The sequence below is a fragment of the Aplidium turbinatum genome, chromosome 18 (assembly GCF_918807975.1).
Source record: "Aplidium turbinatum chromosome 18, kaAplTurb1.1, whole genome shotgun sequence".
NCBI lineage: Eukaryota > Metazoa > Chordata > Ascidiacea > Aplousobranchia > Polyclinidae > Aplidium > Aplidium turbinatum.
The window spans coordinates 986888-1008602 of NC_137489.1; the positions used below are offsets into that span (position 1 = coordinate 986888).

At 36.9% G+C, this 21715-nt stretch overlaps 1 protein-coding gene across 3 annotated transcripts; it reads right to left on the reverse strand.

Moving 5' to 3' along the window:
- Positions 1–9992: 9992 nt before the first annotated feature.
- Positions 9993–16089, reverse strand: LOC145787616 (uncharacterized). Of its 3 annotated transcripts, XM_082599389.1 has the most exons (6): positions 15927–16089; positions 15486–15670; positions 12811–12934; positions 12297–12369; positions 11678–11912; positions 11067–11270 (listed from the first exon to the last, which is right to left on the reverse strand). In XM_082599389.1, the coding sequence occupies exons 2-6, from the start codon at positions 15496–15498 to the stop codon at positions 11200–11202; spliced, it is 516 nt and encodes a 171-aa protein (XP_082455515.1). In that variant the 5' UTR covers positions 15499–15670; positions 15927–16089; the 3' UTR covers positions 11067–11199. The 3 variants fall into 3 exon arrangements, with proteins under 3 accessions (XP_082455516.1, XP_082455515.1, XP_082455514.1); XM_082599388.1 differs by lacking the exon at positions 15927–16089 and having other exon boundaries at positions 15486–15909; XM_082599390.1 differs by lacking the exons at positions 12297–12369; positions 12811–12934; positions 15486–15670; positions 15927–16089 and adding exons at positions 9993–10253; positions 10409–10571 and having other exon boundaries at positions 11060–11270; positions 11678–11820.
- Positions 16090–21715: the final 5626 nt, after the last annotated feature.

The following is a 21715-nucleotide window of genomic DNA, read 5'->3' on the forward strand; positions in this document are numbered from 1 at the left end:
ATAAGCGAATCATTCTAACAGCTTAGTACCTGACTCTGCCATAGCGCGTATTGCACGAAGGATTGCACTAACCCTAACCCCATATACGAATCTGGTCGGGTTTATGGAAGTCCGCTTTTCTTACGTTATCTTCTTTTTAACCCTATCTTAATACGAGCTGTTTTCGTACGCGGAAAGCACGTCACGGGCTATCTTAGCCCCGTGCTAATTAATCGTTAATAACGGGAGCTATGAAAATCACAGAGCCAAAATATTTTACAAGATAATAGCCATGTGTATTTTGCGTATAGAAATTAAATTTTAACCCAACAAATTTATTGGAATAAATTGTTTGAGATGAAAAAACGTCAGAAAGTCGGTTTTTATTCTACTTTCCCAAAAATAGCTTCAAAATTGAAATTTTTGAATTATAACATAAAGTAATGCTAAAATAAACAAAAAATTACTTTTGCTCATAAATATAAGGCATTTTTTGGCGTTTTTACATTTCAAAGTAATTGCACTAACATTTATATTGCACTTACATTAAATTACATATATCTAGCATTGCACGAAAATGTCTAGTCACCTGAGACGAAATGCTTATTGTGAAGGGCAGAAAGGTAGAAAAATGACCAGTTTAGGTTTAGAAAATTCGCAATAAACAAAAACTGAAAGTCAAGAAATTTCACATTTCTAGCATATTTCTTTCTGAGAAATATTTCACTATTAGAGTGGGGCGTCCTCATAAAGCCCGTGTCGCTACAGATAGGATTAAAAGTCAATCGTACCTGCACCCGATTTGTACGTACATCAAAGGTTAGAATCTGCTTTCAGCTCACTACGTTGACCTTACAGATGCAACTTAGTGAAGAATTGCGACAATTTAATCGATGAGTTAAATTGTTCATCTTTGACCCATTTTTACTGTGACGACAACAAAAGATTTCTTCCAAATTATAAAGTTTTCGATGGGTCTTTTGATTGTGACGATTACACGGACGAATGCCTTGTCACAAGCTCAAGTATTTCATCACAAACCAAACTTATTGGAAACACATTCTTCTATGCTGCTTTGTGGATCATAATGATATCAGCAGTGGTGGGAAACTTGATCGTAATCACTAAAACATCTGTGGACATTGTTGAAGCCAATCGAAACGCAAACGCTTCTTCAAGTCCAACTGGTCTCTGTTTCAACATCATGCTCCTAAACTTAGCAGTGTCAGATTTCCTGATGGGCTTCTATCTTTTATTCATTGCTGCAAAATCTGTTCAATTTTCTGGAACTTATTGTCAGGAGAAACTAAATTGGTTACTCAGCAATCAATGTGTGTTCGCTGGTGTCCTTGCTGTAGTTTCAAGTCAGATGTCAGTTTGCATGTTGATTGTGATGTCATCCTATCGATTGTATGTAGTTAGGAAACCTTTCAAAGCAAAGTTCATGAGTTGGAGGCGTCTCAGTTCCATAATCGCATGCTTGTGGGTCTTGTCAATACTTCTTGCTGTCATTCCCATTTTCCCATCAATCTCCAACAATCTGGCAACTGAAATAATCATAGATCAACCTTACATACCACAGTCTGTTAGCGAAAGGCAACTAATAAATTTGATTGAAACTGCAAACAAGCTTCCTGGTAAAAGACAAGCCATTCCAGAAGAAGTCATATCCTTGTCCATCTCTACTTTTTGCAATATATTCAACAAATCTTTGGTTGTTCCATATTATTGTGAGGAGTCTTCCCAAACCACATTTGGATCATTTGGATATTACAGCACAGATGGAGTTTGCTTGCCAAGGTGAGTGGCAATACTTTAAACACTTTTTATGCTATGAGTATGTTACAGAAATGTCACAAAAATATAATTATTTTGATTTTTATCTCGTTTCTTGGTTTTAATTGCTACGTTCCATTCAATTGATCTTTCGTGGTGAAAAGTTGTTTTTTTGTCGAGAAAAATATAGGCTATGCAATGCATTTCTCACAACAAAGCGTTACTCAGTCTAACTCTAATGGCTCATTCCATTATTAAGTTAGCTATGGAATCATCAGTTGTAGTTCAGTATCAAAAAAAACAATTGAATCGAATCTTGGTCTTGCAACACAGAATTATACGAGCCACAACATTCAGCGAACGAACAACTACAGCAGCTCCGCTCTATCAGAAGCATTGTGTACATTACAGTGTACTACCCGTACACCTCACCCATAAAGATAAAATCGCAAAAATCATGTTTAAATACAAAAATGAAAATCTGCCATCAATCTTTACTGGATACATCCAAACACAAAGTGAAATTCATTACCTTTACTTTTATTAGCTGCTCGCTACAACGTTTTGCAAAAGCTTGGAAACTTAAAGTAGGAAGCAGATGAGCACATACTGAAACAGACAGCACTGGCTCTCTACTAGTTTAACTGCAGAATAGTGCGCTCCATGCAGTAGCCTATGGTCCAGATCAAGCCATACCAAAGTGATTGACTCTGAACCAAACGAAGCATATAGAATGATAACTGCACATCCCGTTCAACACCAACTACTGACCTCTATAGACTAGCCACCATAGCTCCACCATATATCCGAAGAGGTTACAACAAAAACAGAAAGAGAACAGATATCCGACCAACGCCACCCTCTCTATGAACACAAACCTACTAAGACTAAGTTCAAGTCACGCAAAAGCTTCGTCAAAGTTAGCCCATTGAAACACGCAAGAGCAGAAGCTGCATTGGAAACTAAACAACTGTCATCCGAGTTTGATGGGACACAACATCCTGCTATCCCAAGTCCTCCCAAAAGCCTCCAACAAGTTCCCTTCCTTGAGAGAAGAGAGTAGTGTTGCTTGAATAGAGCCCGCTGCAGAGTCGGAGAAGCAAAACCAATCTTTTTCGATGGAAGATGACACTTCCGACCCAATGTATGATTGTGGCTTGGACAATCAGACGATGAAACACATCCTCAGATTTCTCACCAACTGCCCCTGCTTCCTGTGACGACAATGATCTAAGAAACATTACTGACAATGCTCTTGTCTGGCTTCGACGCTGGCGTGACAAGTTATAAATGAATTACCATTACTGTTAGTTTTCGATCGTTGCTTCCCAGACAGCCACTTAATCTGGTTCAGATTTTTACCAGATCTGGGCCAGATAAAGTAGCTGTCTCGGTTATTTCTTGTTGTTTATTCAGTTACATTTTTTTCTTTTTTGCTCTCATTTCTTCAGCTTGTATCAAAATAAAACAAAATTTTTAGAGAATACGGCCAAGGTCAATGTTTATTGACTGTATAAATATCTTGACAATCGAAATTACTTTTGTGAGGTTAAAGCTTATAAGTTACAAACTTTTTTGAAAAGTGTATAATCGGTCCTGCCCCTGAAGGACCTAGTATAGGCTACACAAGCAAACATTGAAAAACAAAACATGTTTTTTCACTTTCATTGCAAAAACAAGCACATAAAAATGTGAAATAATAATACTTAATGCCTATAAACATTTTAATTGCCAAAGTAAGATTAATTAACGTTACATCAATAACTCTTAACTGGGTAAAAGGCGTCTTCATAAGGGGGGTGTTGAACTCTTTTCCGCCACAGTCAAAATTCACTATTTGTGTTGAAATGACTTTTGCAGCGTACCTGTAATATACTGTTGCTAGAAAAGTAAGCTTTATTTTTAAAAGCGACTACAATAAGAAAAAAACAAGCAAAAATTAATGTTATGACGTCGCAATGACGTCATTAATAACATAATATTGCGTGATTTTTATCTCGTGTATTTTGTAGTGGCAGTCAGTCCAAATATAAAAAAATAACGTATCTAATTGCATAAAAATGCCGTGAAAAGAGCTCAAAATTGATTTGGGGGGAATCTCCGATTTGGGAGTGATCACGTGACCCAAAAAGTTGCGGCACCCACTAAAATTGAAGTTAGATTCATCAACTACAAAAAAACAACGTGTAACACGTTTAGCCTAAAGATGCTCAATTTTGCCCCTAAGGGCCTGCACTAAAAATAAGCTTTGGAATGCTTCATCTGGAAGATCTATTTTACATCGTGCGATGAGATTGCATCAAAAAAACTAATATAAAAAATATTTCATTGTTTGTTGTTGGTTTGTTTTTGTTGTTTTTTCATTTCTATTTTCATGTTCAACAGATATTATGGAGCTTCAAACGAACCGGCATTCATCTTCTCGTTTGGGATCTTAATAATGAATTTTGCAGCATTCTTCTACATGTTCATTGTTTATATGCTACTTTATTATTCTGCGAGTTACGAAAAGAACCAAGGTAATGTGTTTGCCCTAGTAACAGTGGCGCCGGCAGGGGGGCAGGCGGGGCAGCTGCCCCCCAATGTTTTGGGCATCATCTTTTTAAAAAAAATTTTTATTAATACATATTAAAGCTTTGGTAGAGAGTTTGCTTTGTTGAACCATAGAGAAATAAAACATAGTAACTTTAGCGGGTTTAGCATACTTTATTTCACACAAAATATAACATAATTAAATAAAATACACTCAAACGTTTTCGACACGTACGTGTGTCCTCATCAGGAATTAAATCTGCACTACATAAAATGAAAAATCGTAAGATAAATTTGACTATGCACTGTAACTGTAACGACACTCTGGACTGAAAGCACAAACTGAACAAATGATACGAGAATGATTGCGAGTAAATTATGCGGTGGGAAACAGATCACGTGAGGTGTAGACTACAGGCATTGGACAAAACAATTAGAACACACACAAAAGGAACGATGAGCCACAGGCGAATAACTGCCGGTTGAAACTGACCAATTTAAAATCATCTCTCGAGGCAGATCTGATTTTCAGACTAAGATCATGGAAGCCTTAAGAATCAAACGTAACAATCCATCTCTCAACCGGCAGTTATTCGCCTGTGGCTCATCGTTCCTTTTGTGTGTGTTCTAATTGTTTTGTCCAATGCCTGTAGTCTACACCTCACGTGATCTGTTTCCCACCGCATAATTTACTCGCAATCATTCTCGTATCATTTGTTCAGTTTGTGCTTTCAGTCCAGAGTGTCGTTACAGTTACAGTGCATAGTCAAATTTATCTTACGATTTTTTCATTTTATGTATTTCAGATTTAATTCCTGATGAGGACACACGTACGTGTCGAAAACGTTTGAGTTTATTTTATTTAATTATGTTATATTTTGTGTGAAATAAAGTATGCTAAACCCGCTAAAGTTACTATGTTTTATTTCTCTATAATACATATTAATATTATTTTTTTAATATTTGGATCTCAACCTCAAGTAAGTCAACTCAAGTTGCAAAGGGGGGGGGGGGGAGGTAAAAGCTCTCTCTTTAAAAAAAAGTATGGAAAACTTTGATGACTAAATTGTACAGTAGATAAAAAGATTTTCTACAGAAGCAAAGATATAGACTTTTTAAAGTTTTAACTAACGTCACATTGATGTAGAAAAATAACAACCTGTTAAATTTTTGATACCTCACACTCCCATGACTTCTTCCGCGCGCATTTTGGCATTGGTTGCTTGCAGTGATTCTTTCACTTAAACAAAACGTTTTGTTTCAGCAGTTTTGAGTTGTTCGATTCTTAAGTTGTAAAGGAGACTCAATTTCTCCAATATTTATCATTTATGTTTCTTCTTTAATCTCAGCAGAGTATAAAACTTGTAAAAGTTTTTCATCCATACGACGTCATGAATGAAATTATATCTCAAATCGGCGTAGCCTAATGACGTGACATCATCTAAACATTTTACCGAATAATAAATTAACAAATTCGATCGTCAAAAGTGGTTTGGTGGTGGTAAATATTACGTAATGAAAAAAATGTGATAAGGTTGGAAGACATTAGGGGAGAACCTCCATCAATGGGACAAATTTTGCGTTTTGCTAATTTTTTTTAATTTTGTAACGAAATTCAGTGCTTTTTTACAACACTAATGCCAATGCATTTTTTGTCAAATAACACTTGGTTTGATTTCATTATCTCCAGTAGTTTAGAAATAACGTGCAGTTATTCAAGGTTACTCAAAACGTCCCATTGTTGAATCTGGCTCCACCATTGGGACAGGCAATTTCTAACAATGGGACACAATTTATTATCTGTGTAAATGCATATTATAAACTTGATATTCACTTTGTTATTGATTATATTTACTGTAGTGCATTATTAAAGTTTTCTAAATGTTTCTCAACTTCATCATTCAAAATCTTTTTGACACCATAATGCGGTGGGATGGCGCAACGGATAAGGCGTTGGCTTTCCAATTATGCAAACCTGGTTCGACTCCCGGCTTCAGCTGGTTGTTGAAAACACCGCTCACCTCTACCCAGGGTGTAATAAATTGGGTGAGCGTAGTTGCTGAAGTAAAGGCGGCCGAGAGAAAGGAACTGGCCACCCTACTCTCCTTAGTGCCGAAGGCTTAGTACAATGAGAACCTTATCTTCTCATACCCGACACTTGAATCAAGTGTGGGAACCCCCTTTACCTTTACCTAATGAGGTTGAAAACGTAGATTGCCTTTAAGATCATTATTTGCTTGGGCTCTTTTGTATGTGTCAAACCAGTTTTTCAATGTTTGGCTTGGTATGTCAAATTCTCTTGCTACAGGTCTATTTTTTCCGGTTTGTATTGCTTTTTCAACAGCAGTTTTCATAGTTAAAGGATCTGTGTTTCCCTTTTTACGAATAAGTCGAGTTGATTTACAGTGTCCCATTGATGGGCAAGCCACAAAGGTATTCGACCACCGCTTTACCAGTCAGTTTAACTCTTATCTTTGTGGAAAGAAAAGAGCCAACAAAACCAGCAGGCGCCAGGGCAGAGGACATTGTGAAGAAAGGGGCGTTGTGCTGATAGCCGGGAAGAACGCCCCTTTCTTCACGAGGTGAATAAAAGTTAGGAAAAGTCAAGAAGTCTCATAGTCGCAACCTCAGTGGTTTTAGAGATACAACTGTTGATACAAAAAAGTTGAATTGACAGCCCCCCCCCCCCAACCTTCAAAGGGTTTGCACTGAGTCAATAGATCTACGCCTTAAGGTTTACGTCAGCTCCGGAGATCAGTAAAATATAAGGTTGTCATCTTCAATGCAACAACACCATTGATTGATTGGTTTAGTGAGGATTCGTAGTCCCATTGCTTTCATTTTGAGTGATCATACTGATTTTCAATTTATTCCTACAAGACGTTACGTAATGAAAAAATATATAACTAAGGTTGGAAGACATTACGTCATGTCTTATCAATTCAAAATGAAGTTTAAAATTTATTCTTTTGTTCATAGTCGTAATCCTCCTTCAAAGCGGTAATACAAAGAACAATTTTCGATAAGGGGGGCATCAAGAATATGTCGACATAACTTTTAAGGTTTACGTCAGCTCCGGAGATCAGTAAAATATAAGGTTCTCATTATCGTGATTGTAAGCTGCGGGAAATTTTTTCTCTAAAAAACAGATTCCCGGGAAGCTAAACATTTTTTCCAGCCCTGGTAGAAAACAAGAGACATTAAATAATATACCACTGTCTTGCACCAGTGGCGTAGCCAAGGGAGGGGGGTTCGGTGGTTTCAACCTTTCAAATTGAATTTACGGATGTTAATCATTGTTTACAAGAAAAGTTTTAGCCTATGACGTAATTTCTCATCAAACTGTGCAAGGATGCAAGACATCTGTAACTGCTGAGATTGCTTGTTCGATCTAAATTAACGTCTAAACAACAATTCGTTATACAAAACTTGAATATATCAGAAATAAAGTAACTTCATTCTCTCAAAGCTTTTTGTTTGACACTCACCAAGATGTATGACGTCTATGACGTTACATTTTCTAAACTTTGGGTTGACTTCAGAGCATAAAAGTTAGTGACTTACCAGAATAAGATCGTTTTTTGAATCAACCAAGGAGAAAATTGATAAATAATAAAACTGTAATAATCTCGCAAAAAAAAGCAATCAAACCTATGTCTCTAAAACAAAGTTTGCCTAATTTTAAACGAAACTGCATTAAAAGAGCAAGTTTTGCTAATACCAAACGTTCACATATCTCAGTCTGAAATTAGCAACAAGAAAACAGAGACTTAGCTTTATTTCCGAAAAATGCCGAAGAAAACATGATCTTATCCTTTTGCTATGCCACCGGACAGCACCATTTTACAGGAATATTCATACCCACAATTTTGTTGAAAATGCTCTCAGAAAGCACCAAACTGAAAGTAATTTTTCAAAATTTTTTGGGGGATGCCCCCCAGACCCCCCGCCACTAAGTGTCGCCTTCGGCGAACACGCCATCGGGCTTCGCCCGTCGGCTGTCAACACCCCCCCTTTCAAAATTTTTGACTATGCTATTGTCTTGCACTGTCAATATTTTGCCCCCCCAATGTTGAAGGTCTGGCGGCGCCACTGCCTAGTAAATAAAAATAATTATGCTTGTTTTTATATATCGCTGTATCCATCGCAGAATGCGTTGCTCCTCAGCGCTTTACAAAGCAGACAGTGTCAATGCAGCCGTATAGAGGCGTAACTGAGTACATTTACCCGAATCCACCACATTGCTCAGTTCCAAGCAGGAATTAGATTCAGTACCACTTTTAAAAAGTTTTTGATATGACCCGACAGGGTATCGAACCCATACCTACCGACTCAGAGGCGGACGCACTAACCACTAACCAAGCCGGTAATAGCAATAATGATGCTATTGATTGTTGCCGTACAACTGCTTTGGTTACACAACTGTCTCTTTTTTCATTTGATCATGTTTACAATGTAGGCAGTGGCGTATTTAGAAAGTTTCTTAGGGGGGTGCCAAGACATTGTGTCAGTCAGCCGCGTAGCGGCTGACTTGGCGGCTGGATGCCAATGGGGGTCTCGGAGTAGTACAGACGGGGTAGTCTCAATGGTAGTAGCCTACACAGAAAGCTCAAATTTGGTAAAAATGGATGGCTGTTAATCGGTTCAAATTTTTTCTATTTGGGTTAAAATTAGATTTTTTGACCCTTTTAATAGGGGTGGGGTATACCAAAATGTCATATGATGCGTCAGAACGGGGGGAGGAGGTTAGATGAAACCGTCAGAATACTGTCAGGTAGGGGAGTCCAGAATCAAGAGCGAATCCGTAGAAGTAAGTTACTGTTCCAATCAATGAACCAACAAAAGATATCATCACTTCAGAACATAAACAATAAGCTAGTCCTTCCGACCTCGAATACCTTTTAAAAATTCTCAGCGATTTGCAACGACAATTTACAGTTCCATGCGATGGCTGCGCTTGGAAACTATATCAATAACTGCATTATACTCGAGTACAATATCCTTGTTTAAATACATCTGAGCTAGACCATCCAAACGTGGCTCGGCCATGGTCGTGTGGTAATAATTTTTCAGGTAGGCTACTTTAGTGAACTGAAACATGGCTCATTGGAGGCAGTTGTAATTGGAAGCGTAGCAAAGATTCGAAATAATTTATGGGTAATCGGATTAGTGTCGAGTTGTTCAGCAGCTTGACACGCATCCAGAAGAGTCGCAGGTCGTTTATCCACAGAAACTGCAAGCCAATTAGCTCTCCATCTTCGCAACTCAATGGTAGCTGCAAAGCAATTGCTTCCCCATAAACATTGGCTCGTGAAAAACACGAGAAAGATACGTGTTTTTTTACCCCAGTTTCTCGTGTAAAACCCGTGATGTGCACCCGTGTATTACACGGGTGTTTGCACAAACGCAACCCGTGTTTTTCACGACTTCTAAACCCGTGTTTTACACGGCATCTAACCCGTGTTTTACACGACTTCTAAACCCGTGTTTTACACGACTTCTAACCCGTGTTTTACACGAATTCTAAACCCGTGTTTTACACGGCATCTAACCCGTGTTTTACACGACTTCTAAACCCGTGTTTTACACGGCATCTAACCCGTGTTTTACACGACTTCTAAACCCGTGTTTTACACGGGTGTTTGCACAAACGCAACCCGTGTTTTTACACGACTTCTAACCCGTGTTTTACACGACTTCTAAACCCGTGTTTTACACATCAAACCCGTGTTTAATATGGCAATTTATTTGGTACCAAAATCACACATGCCAAAAAACACAGATATAACTGAAGACAGTACAGCTGTTTCACACATCATCAGTTGGGCGAACCGTGCTGGATGAAGATGTCCTTGCAACTGACTGTCTTCTTATTCTCTTTTCAGCTGATTTGAGGAATTCTTGCACAACAGCTTTAACATCGCCCATGGTTGTGTCTTTTGTGTAACTGTATGTTCGAACTGATGCTGTAAGCAAAAAAGAGTTAGTGCTTAGTCACAAAAGCAATAGGCTAGCAATAGATATACAGAATTCTTCACGGATCAAATATATTAAAAATAGATTGCAACATACGTTCATTAAGCAGGGTATACGTGCAAAATCTAAAGTTTAGGCTACATACCATAAATTACAAAAATAAGTTTGCAATCTTTAATTGGGCGCTTGGAACCGCGTTGACCCATCCAATTAAACTTCGTCATAAGCTTATCCGTAAATACTCCAGAAAGAAGTTGCTTTACGTTCTTTTTGTAGTCCGTCGAAAAATACCGACTCAAATAAGAAATCTGCAAAACAACATTTATCATATAAAACTTAGACTTCACGGTTATATTCCATAGAATAAACGTAGAGCGCACTCATACTGCAAGCTGTTAAATTTCATTGTTAACAGTCAGGGCCGTGGAGTCAGAGCCGTAACAATGTTTATAGTTTAGCCAAAGGAGTCGGAGTTTTAAAAATTGCACTGACTCCTACCCCTATATAAAATTGAGGAATGCTCTACATTGCGAGGAATTTTAAAATTATCCATTGTCAGAGTGTCAAAAACTTTGGGAAATGTATATTTTGTTGTTTTGCTGCAAATCAATGAATCGTTGTTTTGCTGCAGTCAATGCTGGTTGAAACTTTCAAGAAATCTGCAGCAGTACCGACATTACAAAACTGTTTTAAAGAGGGTGAAAATAACCAGTATTTCTTGTATGTCTATTCTATGAGGAGAGTCGGAGTTGTGATACCGATTCCACAGCCATGTTAACAGTAAAAAAAAAATTACCAGTTTATTTTGAACAGTGCTGTTTCCCAGGTTGTGTTCAAGCTGATCAAAATCCTCCAGGCTGTTGATGGGAAAAGATGGAATGTCCGAAGGGGGTTCCTCTATTTGTTGAGCTAGTGCGCTTCTTTCGTTTGTCATTATTATATCCAATTATTCGTTGACAGAATTAAAATTCCCATAATTTCCAGTTGAGCAATTCCAATTCGTCGAACTGTGTGAAAAATAAATAGTTGCTTTAACGTGATTTGGTGTTAGCAAAGGTGCTTTGCTTTGACAATACAAAAAGAATAGCTCCCACGCTAGGGCAGTTGTGATTTAAGCAGCTGCCAAACAAGAAAAGCGAGTGGTAAATAATACTGCCAATTAAGAACAATGCTCTTGTAGGGGCGCTCACGTGAGAGACTCAACAGATCTTCCAAAATTCGAGAAACTGAATTTTCAAAATGCGCTGCTTGTGAGTAAAGATGGGAGTTACGAAGGATAAAAAAGAGAGTAAACATAAATAAACGAAGTGAAGAATTATAGCTAAAACTATATCATCACACCGATGCAGCTGAGCAATTGTTGAGCGAAGTTAATCGAACAAGTTTCAAGATTTTAATTTAACCAGGTGCAAACCTTCACTTTGCAGCGCAACAAATTCGTCACAAGATATGTTCTTGGTCACTTCAGGCGTAGTGTCGATTGCAACATTCAACTGATTGTCATCCAAGTGAAAATCAAGGACTGATTGTTCGCGCTCTGGACTTGATTGCTGTGGTGCCCTCACAGAGGAAGATTGTGGAAATTCCGGAACTTGTGGCAGTTGCTGCAAGGTTGTAGCAACCTCAGCTGCTCGTACAGGAGTAGAAACCTATGGAAGATTTAGTGACCGTCAGAGTGAACATTAACAAAATATATTTAGTGATATGCTTGGCTCCTTCTACACCCTCAAGTGTCGCACACGAAAACAAACTGACAACTATGTTATTCAGGACTGTCCAATCTATCACGTTCTAACTAGGGCACATGCTGGTCTCAAAATCCTGGATGACGACAGCATATTTAGGCAACGTTCGAAAAGTTCTGATTGAACACCTTAATCCGTGCTATTAACCTTAAAAATGAGATTGCAATATTTTTTTAAAATCATATTACTTTTAGAAACCGCTCAATTTCTCTAAAAAACAACATCTAAAAATCGTCAAATTTTGGGATTATCATAATTAATAAGTGATTAAAGTATTTGTTTACTTACAGTAATGATATTTTCTGACTCCGGTGAGTCGCTTTCATCTGTATAAGCAATCCTCATAGACAACCGGCAATTCCTGCATTTATAATTTGAAAACAGTTACTTCAGCTAGATGTCATGCTTGCCCTTGCTTATTGGTACATTACCTACTGATATCTCGTCAACATCAACATATTTTGCATATATACAACCAATCATCATGCAATAAACGTAGAAATGCATGGGTGTACGGTATCTTAAAGGATTAGCTTATATTTGCATCACGGTGTTGTCAGGTACAATGTAACAAGCCAAAATGTACTTACATTAGATACAATTTATACAACAATGTTACAAAAACGTTATATACAACTGCCACGTTAGTGTAACTGTGACTTCAATGCAATAAGTTACTATAATGCGAAGTACTGGCATGCACCCATGTATGATAATTAAGTTAAGGGTAAAATTAGTTTTGAGCAGTTAAAATCAAAATGAAATGAACAAATATCAGGTAAAAATGAATGCATTGTTATACCGCTTTCTTCTTTTCGATTTAGGTTGTCTACTATCATTTACTTCTTCTTCACTAGCTGCTGTTGAAACCAAATCAGAAGTATTTTCAGCATGTTGTAACTTTATCAGTGCTTTGGCCAAATCATCTGTTGCAAAATATTAACAGGTCATCTTCCGATAACAGTGATCAAGATTAGGAAAAACAATACACTGGAAAATAAGATCTCATGCATATTGCATATGGAATAATAACAATCTGCTAAAGCGGTTAAATGGAAATTACACACCTTTTTACAGTAATATTCATACCCAAATTTTTGTTGACCATGCTCAAAGAATGCCCCAAATTCAACGTAATTTTTCAAATTTTTCTGGGGGAGGACTCCCAGATCCCCCGCCGCTGGGTGTCGCCTTCGGCAATTACGCTGCCAGGCTTTGCCCGCCGACCGTAAAACCACCCCTCCTCCTCCCCTTTCAAAATACCTAGCTACGCTACTGAATTGGATCATTGTCATTGGGGCCCGCAAAGCATATTCCGCACAGGGCCCGAAATACCCTAAGACCGGCACTGTACTGGGGCGTTTCTTTCGTTTGTCATCATTACTGCAGAAGCGTAGCCAGGGGGGCAAAAGGGGCCATGCCCCCCCCCCCAAATTTTCAAAGTTTGGATTCCGAAGTTGAACCCTTTGTTGAAAATATAATATAATTTGTAGAAATTTAAATCGTTTTCCAAGACATCTGGCTATTAACACCCCCAGGATTTGTTTTAGACACACAGAAAGACACCAATAAATTTTGCAAATCGTAAATCGCGCAAAGTTGATGCGATTTACGCTTCTTTAAACTAATCTGTCGAAGCAATTTCAGAATCGCTTACTCTGTTGGGTTTTTGTGTAGCTGAGTTTTTTGTGTTCTCTAATTTTAGCCGCAGTTTTTGCCCATTCGTGTGTAACAGCTACCTTTAATAAGTTAATAGCTGTTTATCTGCCTACAAATTTCATACAACTATTACCCTGAAAGTGTTTCCAGAAAGCGCTATAATCCATAATTTGAGTGTAATTTTGCAAATTTTTTACGGGGGAGCACGCCCCGGACTCCCCTAAAATATGCGTGCTTTTGGCACGCTCTAACCCCCCGCGAGCCTTATTGCTTCCCTTGCTTAAACAAAATATATTTAGTGATATGCTTGGCTCACTCTACACCTACAAGTGTCGCACACAAAAACAAACTGACGACTATGTTATTCTGGACTGTCCAATGTATCGCGCTCCAACTGGGGCACATGCTGGTCTCGAAGTATTTTCAGCATGTTGTAACTTTATCAGTGCTTTAGCCAAATTATGTGTTGCAAAATGTTAACATGTCATCTTCCCATAACAGTGATCAAGCTTAGTAAAAACGATACACTGAAGAATAAGATCTCATGCATATTGCATATGGAATAATACCTAACAACCTGCTAAAGCGGTTAAATGGAAATTACATATCAAAAAATTGAGGCAGTGGCTATTTGACCGGCTCCGGTCTTTGAATCTGAAACACTATTTGACCGGTCATGACGTCACTACATAAGCGCTTTTTTCTTTTTCTCTTTCAAAGCAACAGACGAGAAGCGCCGATATAAGTTCTAACTTCACCACGTATTCTTCAACTCAGTCCGTGGCGCGTGCGATACGTCTCCGGCTGCCAATCTAGAGGGGATGAGTTCGATACTATCCGGAAGCATTCTTTTTTTTTTATCTAAATTTTGACCCGAAGTGCATTTTTGTGGTCAATTTTTAATTTGAGTAGCCTACAGCCCATTTTTTATGTCTTTTCAAATGTGAGTAATAATGTTAGAGTTTTTTTAATTTGCTGGAATTTGAGAATTTCTCTTGGTAATTTTCCGATCGTCATAAGTGAACGTGTGTTGCCGAACGACCCTACATTTTTCTCTCAAGTTAGTTATATACAATACCGTACTTCTTTAAAAAATGGTTTTACCATTATCATTTCTTTTAAAAGAAGTATTGTATATAACTAACTTGAGAACTATACTTGAGAACTATTAACTACCGGTAACTTGGACTGTAGGCTACTCAAATTAAAAATTGACCACATAAATGCGCTTCAGGTCAAAATTTAGATAAAAAAAAAAGAATGCTTCCGGATAGTATCGAACTCATCCCCTCTAGATTGGCAGCCGGAGACGTATCGCACGCGCTACGGACTGAGTTGAAGAATACGTGTTGAAGTTAGAACTTATATCGGCGCTTCTCGTCTGTTGCTTTGAAAGAGAAAAAGAAAAAAGCGCTTATGTAGTGACGTCATGACCGGTCAAATAGTGTTTCAGATTCAAAGACCGGAGCCGGTCAAATAGCCACTGCCAAAAATTGACAGCTAATTAAGACAAGCAGCTGTGCTGCAAAACTCCATATATTGGAAAACATATTATATACATATAGGTACATGTTGATTGTTGAATGAAACAACCTTGACACTTGGCAATGTAAATTAGTGAGAGAGAATCATAAGGCCAGTGAATTCCAACTCTTAACTCTTAAGTCACCATAATTATATATATGTATAATGTAGCCGGCCATTGGGTACTCTACTGGCAAAACCCTACCTCTGATTGTTTCCAACTTTTATTTAGGTGCCGTACGGTATGTATTATAACTTAATGGGTAGTATAAATTATTTAATATTAATGTTTACCTGTTTTGTACATAATTCGTACATGATACTTTTTCCAATTTGGATTGACATCTGAATTTTGTAGGCATAACTGGCGAACCTTGTAACCGGAAGCTCAGGCCAATAACATTCCAAAACATCATTATCATGAAATATCCATTTCTCTAGGACAAGATCAACTTCACCTCTTGATATAAAGTCTACGACTGAAAATGCTCTCAGTCATAGTCTTCATATATTTAATCTACAGAAGCACAAAATAGACTGGACTTACTTAACATAGACAGTAAAGCATTTTCAATCAGTGTTGTTTCTCAAGACTGCACATTAAATGATAGGCCAATCGAGTAAAATTATTCGTACAATAGAAATAAATGCACTGTCTACACAGCAAGCCCTGTAGCCTGTAGGTAGGTACCATACTTCGATAGATGACAAAAAACAGGCACAGCTTTTCGCTACCTTTCTGAACAGCACTGCACCATTTCGGTATGTTCATCGCGATTCGTGCACAATCTTTTGGTAAAAAGAAAGATTGAACCTTTTATCTTCAGGCGCTTTTCGGTAGATTTAAATCAGTTAATGATTTCTAAATATAAATGGAAGATTAATTAACACAAACCTTGTACCCTACTTAACAGTCACTCTAAAAAGTCCTCTCCTAAGCTGATAAGCAAATACTTAGTGAAATTCTGTGCCATTTTTTTATGTCACAGACTCACAGGGATATTTAATCAGGTGACCGCTGGTAACCGCGATATAAGGTTTACGAAAAATAAAGGGGAGAAATTCGGTTTTAATGAAAATTACATAATACTGTATTCCTGAGTTGCACAATTCCTATTGTAAAGATATTAACATAAAACACAACAAATAGCCTACTAGAGTTGAAAATTTATTTTAAACGAGAAAAACAACATGAAACAAACTTGCTACTAGCGTGAAAAAAACACGTGTATAACACGTTAAAAACACGTGAGTATACAAAAAAAGTGAATATGCAACTGCCGAATTTTTTTAAAGATATTAACATAAAACACATCAAATAGCCTACTAGAGTTGAAATATTACTTTAAACGAAAAAAACAAGATAAAACAAACTTGGTACTGGCGTGCAAAAACACGTGTATAACACGTTAAAAACACGTTAGTATACAAAAAAAAGTGAATATGCAACTGCAGAGATTTTTTGAAGATATTAACGTAAAACGCATCAAATACCCTACTAGAGTTGAAAAATTACTTTAAACAAGAAAAACAACATGAAACAAACCTGCTTCTGGCGTGTAAAAAACACGTGTATAACACGATAAAAACATGTGAGTATACAAAAAAAGTGAATATGCAACTGCCGAATTTTTTTAAAGATACTAACGTAAAACACATCAAATAGCCTACTAGAGTTGAAATATTACTTTAAACGAAAAAAACAAGATAAAACAAACTTGGTACTGGCGTGTAAAAACACGTGTATAACGCGTTAAAAACACGTGAGTATACAAAAAAAAGTGAATATGCAACTGCAGAGATTTTTTAAAGATATTAACATAAAACGCATCATATAGGAAATAGCCTACTAGAGTTTAAAAATTACTTTAAACGAGAAAAACAAGATGAAACGAACTTGCTACTGGCGTGTAAAAAACACGTGTATAACACGTTAAAAACACGTGAGTATGCAGAAAAAAATGAATACGCAATCGGAGAATTTTTTTAAACATATTAACATAAAACGTATCAAAAAGCCTACTAGAGTTGAAAAATTACTTTAAACGAGAAAAACAAGATGAAACAAACTTGGTACTGGCGTGTAAAAAACACGTGTATAACACGTTAAAAACACGTGAGTATGCAGAAAAAAATGGATACGCAATTGGAGAAATTTTTTAAAAGTATTAACATAAAACGTATCAAATAGCCTACTAGAGTAGAAAAATTATTTTAAACGAGAAAAACAAGATGAAACAAACTTGGTACTGACGTGTAAAAAACACGTGTATAACACGTTAAAAACACGTGAGTATGCAGAAAAAAATGAGTATGCAATTGGAGAAATTTTTTAAAGATATTAACATAATACGTATCAAATAGCCTACTAGAGTTGAAAAATTATTTTAAACGAGAAAAACAAGATGAAACAAACTTGGTACTGGCGTGTAAAAAACACGTGTATAACTCGTTAAAAACACGTGAGTATGCAGAAACAAGTGAATATGCAACTGCAGAAATTTTTCAAAGATATTAACATAAAACGTATCAATTGATATTCTAGAGTTGAAAAACTTACTTCAAATATGATATAAAGCATTATTGCAATTGATGACATGTGTAAAAAATCTCGTGTTAATCACGTGTTAAAGAGGTGTAAAAAAAACGTACCCCAGTATTACACGAGTTCCCCCAGAATTTCACGTGTTTTTCACGAGCCAATGTTTATGGGGATTGGTTCAACATCCAGCATTTCATGGTAGAAGTCGAAAATCTCGTCGATCGGCAGTCCTCATCTTCATGAATCAATGACGGCAGAAATGTGCTGACTTTAAAAGCTAGCGAGCAGTGCTCATTGAATCTCTCGTGAATTAGTGCCATGCAATTGTCAAGAAAAGGAAGAAAAACTGTTTGTTTAAAATAGATCTCCCCAGTTTCAGCTGGAATGTTAGTTGATGTTATTGTCTAGGTGCTCTCCGGGGCATTCGGATTTCTTCGCCAAAAACTGAGCAAGCCTTGCGAAAAAGTTGGTGAAAAAGCCTATTATCGCCCCTCAGGTCTTGCAACACAATTACGTAGCTTCTAACATTCACCATTGCAGAATTCAACGTAGCCTAGCCTATGTGTAACTTAGGTCCTTGCAGGAGCTTATTTGTGGTGCTGCAGCACCATTAGACGAGCCGCCACTGTATGCAGTGTATACTAGCGATTGCTTGCTTAATTAAATATTTTTAACTTACTGTAATCAAGATTAAACTAGAAGTTGATTTGGAAACTCAGAATAATATTGGCAAATTGTATCGCAAAAAGTAGCCTATACCCCCCCCCTCGCGCTAGGATGAATCATCCAAGCAATTATGTCTTCTGCTACAACTTTTTTTTACAAAATTTGTAACTTATATATTTTTTTTACCTGATCATTAGGGGGGGCCATCGCCCCTTGTCCTCCCCCCTAAATACGCTACTGAGTGTAGGCTACCCACAATATCACCGACTTGTTTGCATTGCTTCACGTAAGAAAAAAAAAACAATTAGCCTAATACAGTTTTAAGGTTTTCGGTGTGAACCGCCTGGAATCGAACCCAGACTTACTACTATTATCGTTGATTGTTGTAATTAATTAATTATTATTGTTTTAACTTCACAAGCAATTTTCCTACTTATAACCATCGTGTTGTATGCCATGCTTATGCCGGTTTTTGTTTAGCCTACTTGTTGTTTAAACCAGTGAAGAGCAACGTGGTCCAGGTGGACCACAAGTGGTCCACAGAGAATTTTCGGTGGTCCACAGATAAAATAATTCAAGACACACACGCTTTCGGTAAAGTTATTTCCATATTGTTATAAAAAAAAATCTATCTTAGTGATATTTTCGAAGCTATCAATCAACTTAATCTGACAATACAAGGAAGAAAATCGGACTTAGTGAAAACCATCCAGAAAATAAAGGGCTTCATGAATAAAAATTCAAAGAAAATGAAGGGATGTACCAGCAAACATCTATAGGATTGGCCCATGATACCAGAGAAGGATCCACAGAGGATACAAACTGATATGAATAAATCAACAAGTGAATAAAATTATGAATAAGTTGATGTATTGGAAAAATCTGTTTCAAAAGAAAAACACATTTTTATTCAAGAATTTAGAAATCAGTAATCCTTCAGAAAATTGTATAAACGCTTGTTACCACCATTTAGAAAGTCTCCATGAAGACTGTCAGAGACGGTTTAAAGACATTCTGGAAAAAGATATCCCAGAATGGGTTCTTGATCTTTCAAACTTTGAACCAAATGAAAATATTGATCCAAAAATATGTGAAGAGCTGTTAGACATGAAAGAAAATGTTCAGCATATTACAAAAATAAAAATAGAAGGTGTTTTTGGTTATACTGAAATAATGAACTCCAATCCATAGATTTACGAAATTGTACAATCTTTCATCATATCCTTTCCAACAACATGGCTAGTTGAGGCTGGATTTTCTGTGATTAATGACATTTTTTGTAAAAAAAGAAACCGACTTGATATTAATAAGCGTGGTACAGTAAGATTAAGATTGAATCAAACTTTTACTTGTAAGTATGACTTAATGTGTGACAAACATCAAGAATAAGGCAGTCACTGACGTAACATTTTATGATATTTGGTCAATATTGTTGCTTATAATTGTTTGGTTAAATTTATTACTTATAAATATGTTGTTTTTCTAAACTTAAGCTACAATTATAAATCTGATATAAAAAAAAGGCTATGGTCCACAGATATTTCTAAAAAAATTTTATGGTCCACAGTCACAAAAAGGTTGCTCATCACTGCTTTAAACTACATTTATGCACGAAGCAGTATTCAATCTTTTCTGATTATTATTATAACAGCCCAACCAAGCAATATCAACCCCGTTTCTCAAGCGCACGCTAAAAGAAGCAAAGACTTATCGGGAACAATCATGCGCATTGTAATCACCGACTTCTTGTGTTGGATTCCTATTTGCATTATGTCCTTCCTGTCGTTTGGTGGAGTTGAAATACCGGGCATGGCTTACCCAATAACTGCCATTTTTCTTATTCCGATCAACAGCGCAGTGAATCCGTGGATATACTCGTTGTTTCTAGCAAGAAAGGTAAAGGAGATTCCGTCATTGATTCGCATCCAAATGGACCAAAGGCAAAGTTCATAAGTTTATGGCCAGAAACAAGGCAACATCAACACCGTCTGTTGAGCACAAGCCAAAAGAAGACTTATCGGAAACAAATCACATGAGCTTCAATGTTGATCACCTGCATTCAAAATTAAACACTTTGTTTAAATATACTGACAATTGATGACCGATGAATAACGCTTTATGGCGTTATTAACAATAATAACGTTAATAGTTAGCGTTATTAACGTTAATAACGCTTTATTACAGCCAAGTAACTAACCCTGTTGGCCCACTGTTGTACCAACTGTTTGGCCTCCTGTTGCCCACTGAGTTTCCAGTCCAGATGCTACTATTTAGAAGTCCATGCACCAACCCTAACAGTTTGAAATAGATGAACTAGTTGAAAGAATCAGTTGGCTCCACATATCTAAAGCAACTGGAGGTGTGCCAGTTGATGAAGCCATGCGGGACGACTGAACCTTACAACCAATACAAAAAAAGAAAAATCAAAAACACTAGCATTTAAGAATGAACCTCCAGTGAAATGAAGTAAATAAATACATGCATTGTCTTCACCCTGGCTTCAATTTGCTTATGTGAGTTCACTCAAAACATTCTGTCACGAATAAATGCAGCAAAACATAGCTCGTGTTGGACGTAGTTTGTTTGTTCATATGAAGCCAAACAAGAATCCAACAATCCTTTCCCGCTTGAACTCTTTGTGTTGGACGCTAGATACAATGACATTTACAATTTGCACGTTTGAGGACACAATCGTGTGGATCAACATAATAAAAACATAATTATTGCCGCCGTTTTAAAAGTACAGTAATAAATTTCACATGTACAAACCTCCAGCATTGCAATATAGAGCAACATCTTACTTACCTTTTCATGTTACTAATATTTTTCAATTCTATTATCTGCCTAAGCAATTTGTTTGAAACTATGCTACTTTTACTTCAGTGTTGATATTCATTCGTATGAAGTGCATCTACATGTGTCTCGATCACCGACACCACAGTTAAAGCTACCAACTGGTTTCGAACTTGGAACCTTTCGATTGTCAGTTCAGCAACATTCAACAAGTGCTAAGTTGACCATTGTAAATATTTGCACTGCATTTCAAGTATTGATGCTTTGTAGGCCTAATCAGGTTTTCAATGATTGAACAATAAGTCGTTTTAGCCAAAACTGTCTCCAAAAAATTAAGGAATGTTGTTTCGCATTTGTTGATGACTGTAGCCTACGAAAAACACAAACAAGTAAATATGTTACAACACAAAAATTAAAACAAAAAAAATCTGGATGATGAGTTTTTGCCACTGCTACAATCCATGATTTGTTGCACTTTTATAGATTTAATTGATGCTGAGAATATTTGTGATTGCTATGTGAT

Bases quoted from the DNA above. Each gene is read 5' to 3' on its own strand.
- LOC145787616 (XM_082599389.1), bottom strand. The intron at 11,913-12,296 runs GTAAGTAAACAA...AATCTTCCATAG, and splicing joins AGTCAGAAAATATCATTACT to GTTTCTACTCCTGTACGAGC. The intron at 11,271-11,677 runs GTTTGCACCTGG...TTTTTCACACAG, and splicing joins TGTTGCGCTGCAAAGTGAAG to TTCGACGAATTGGAATTGCT.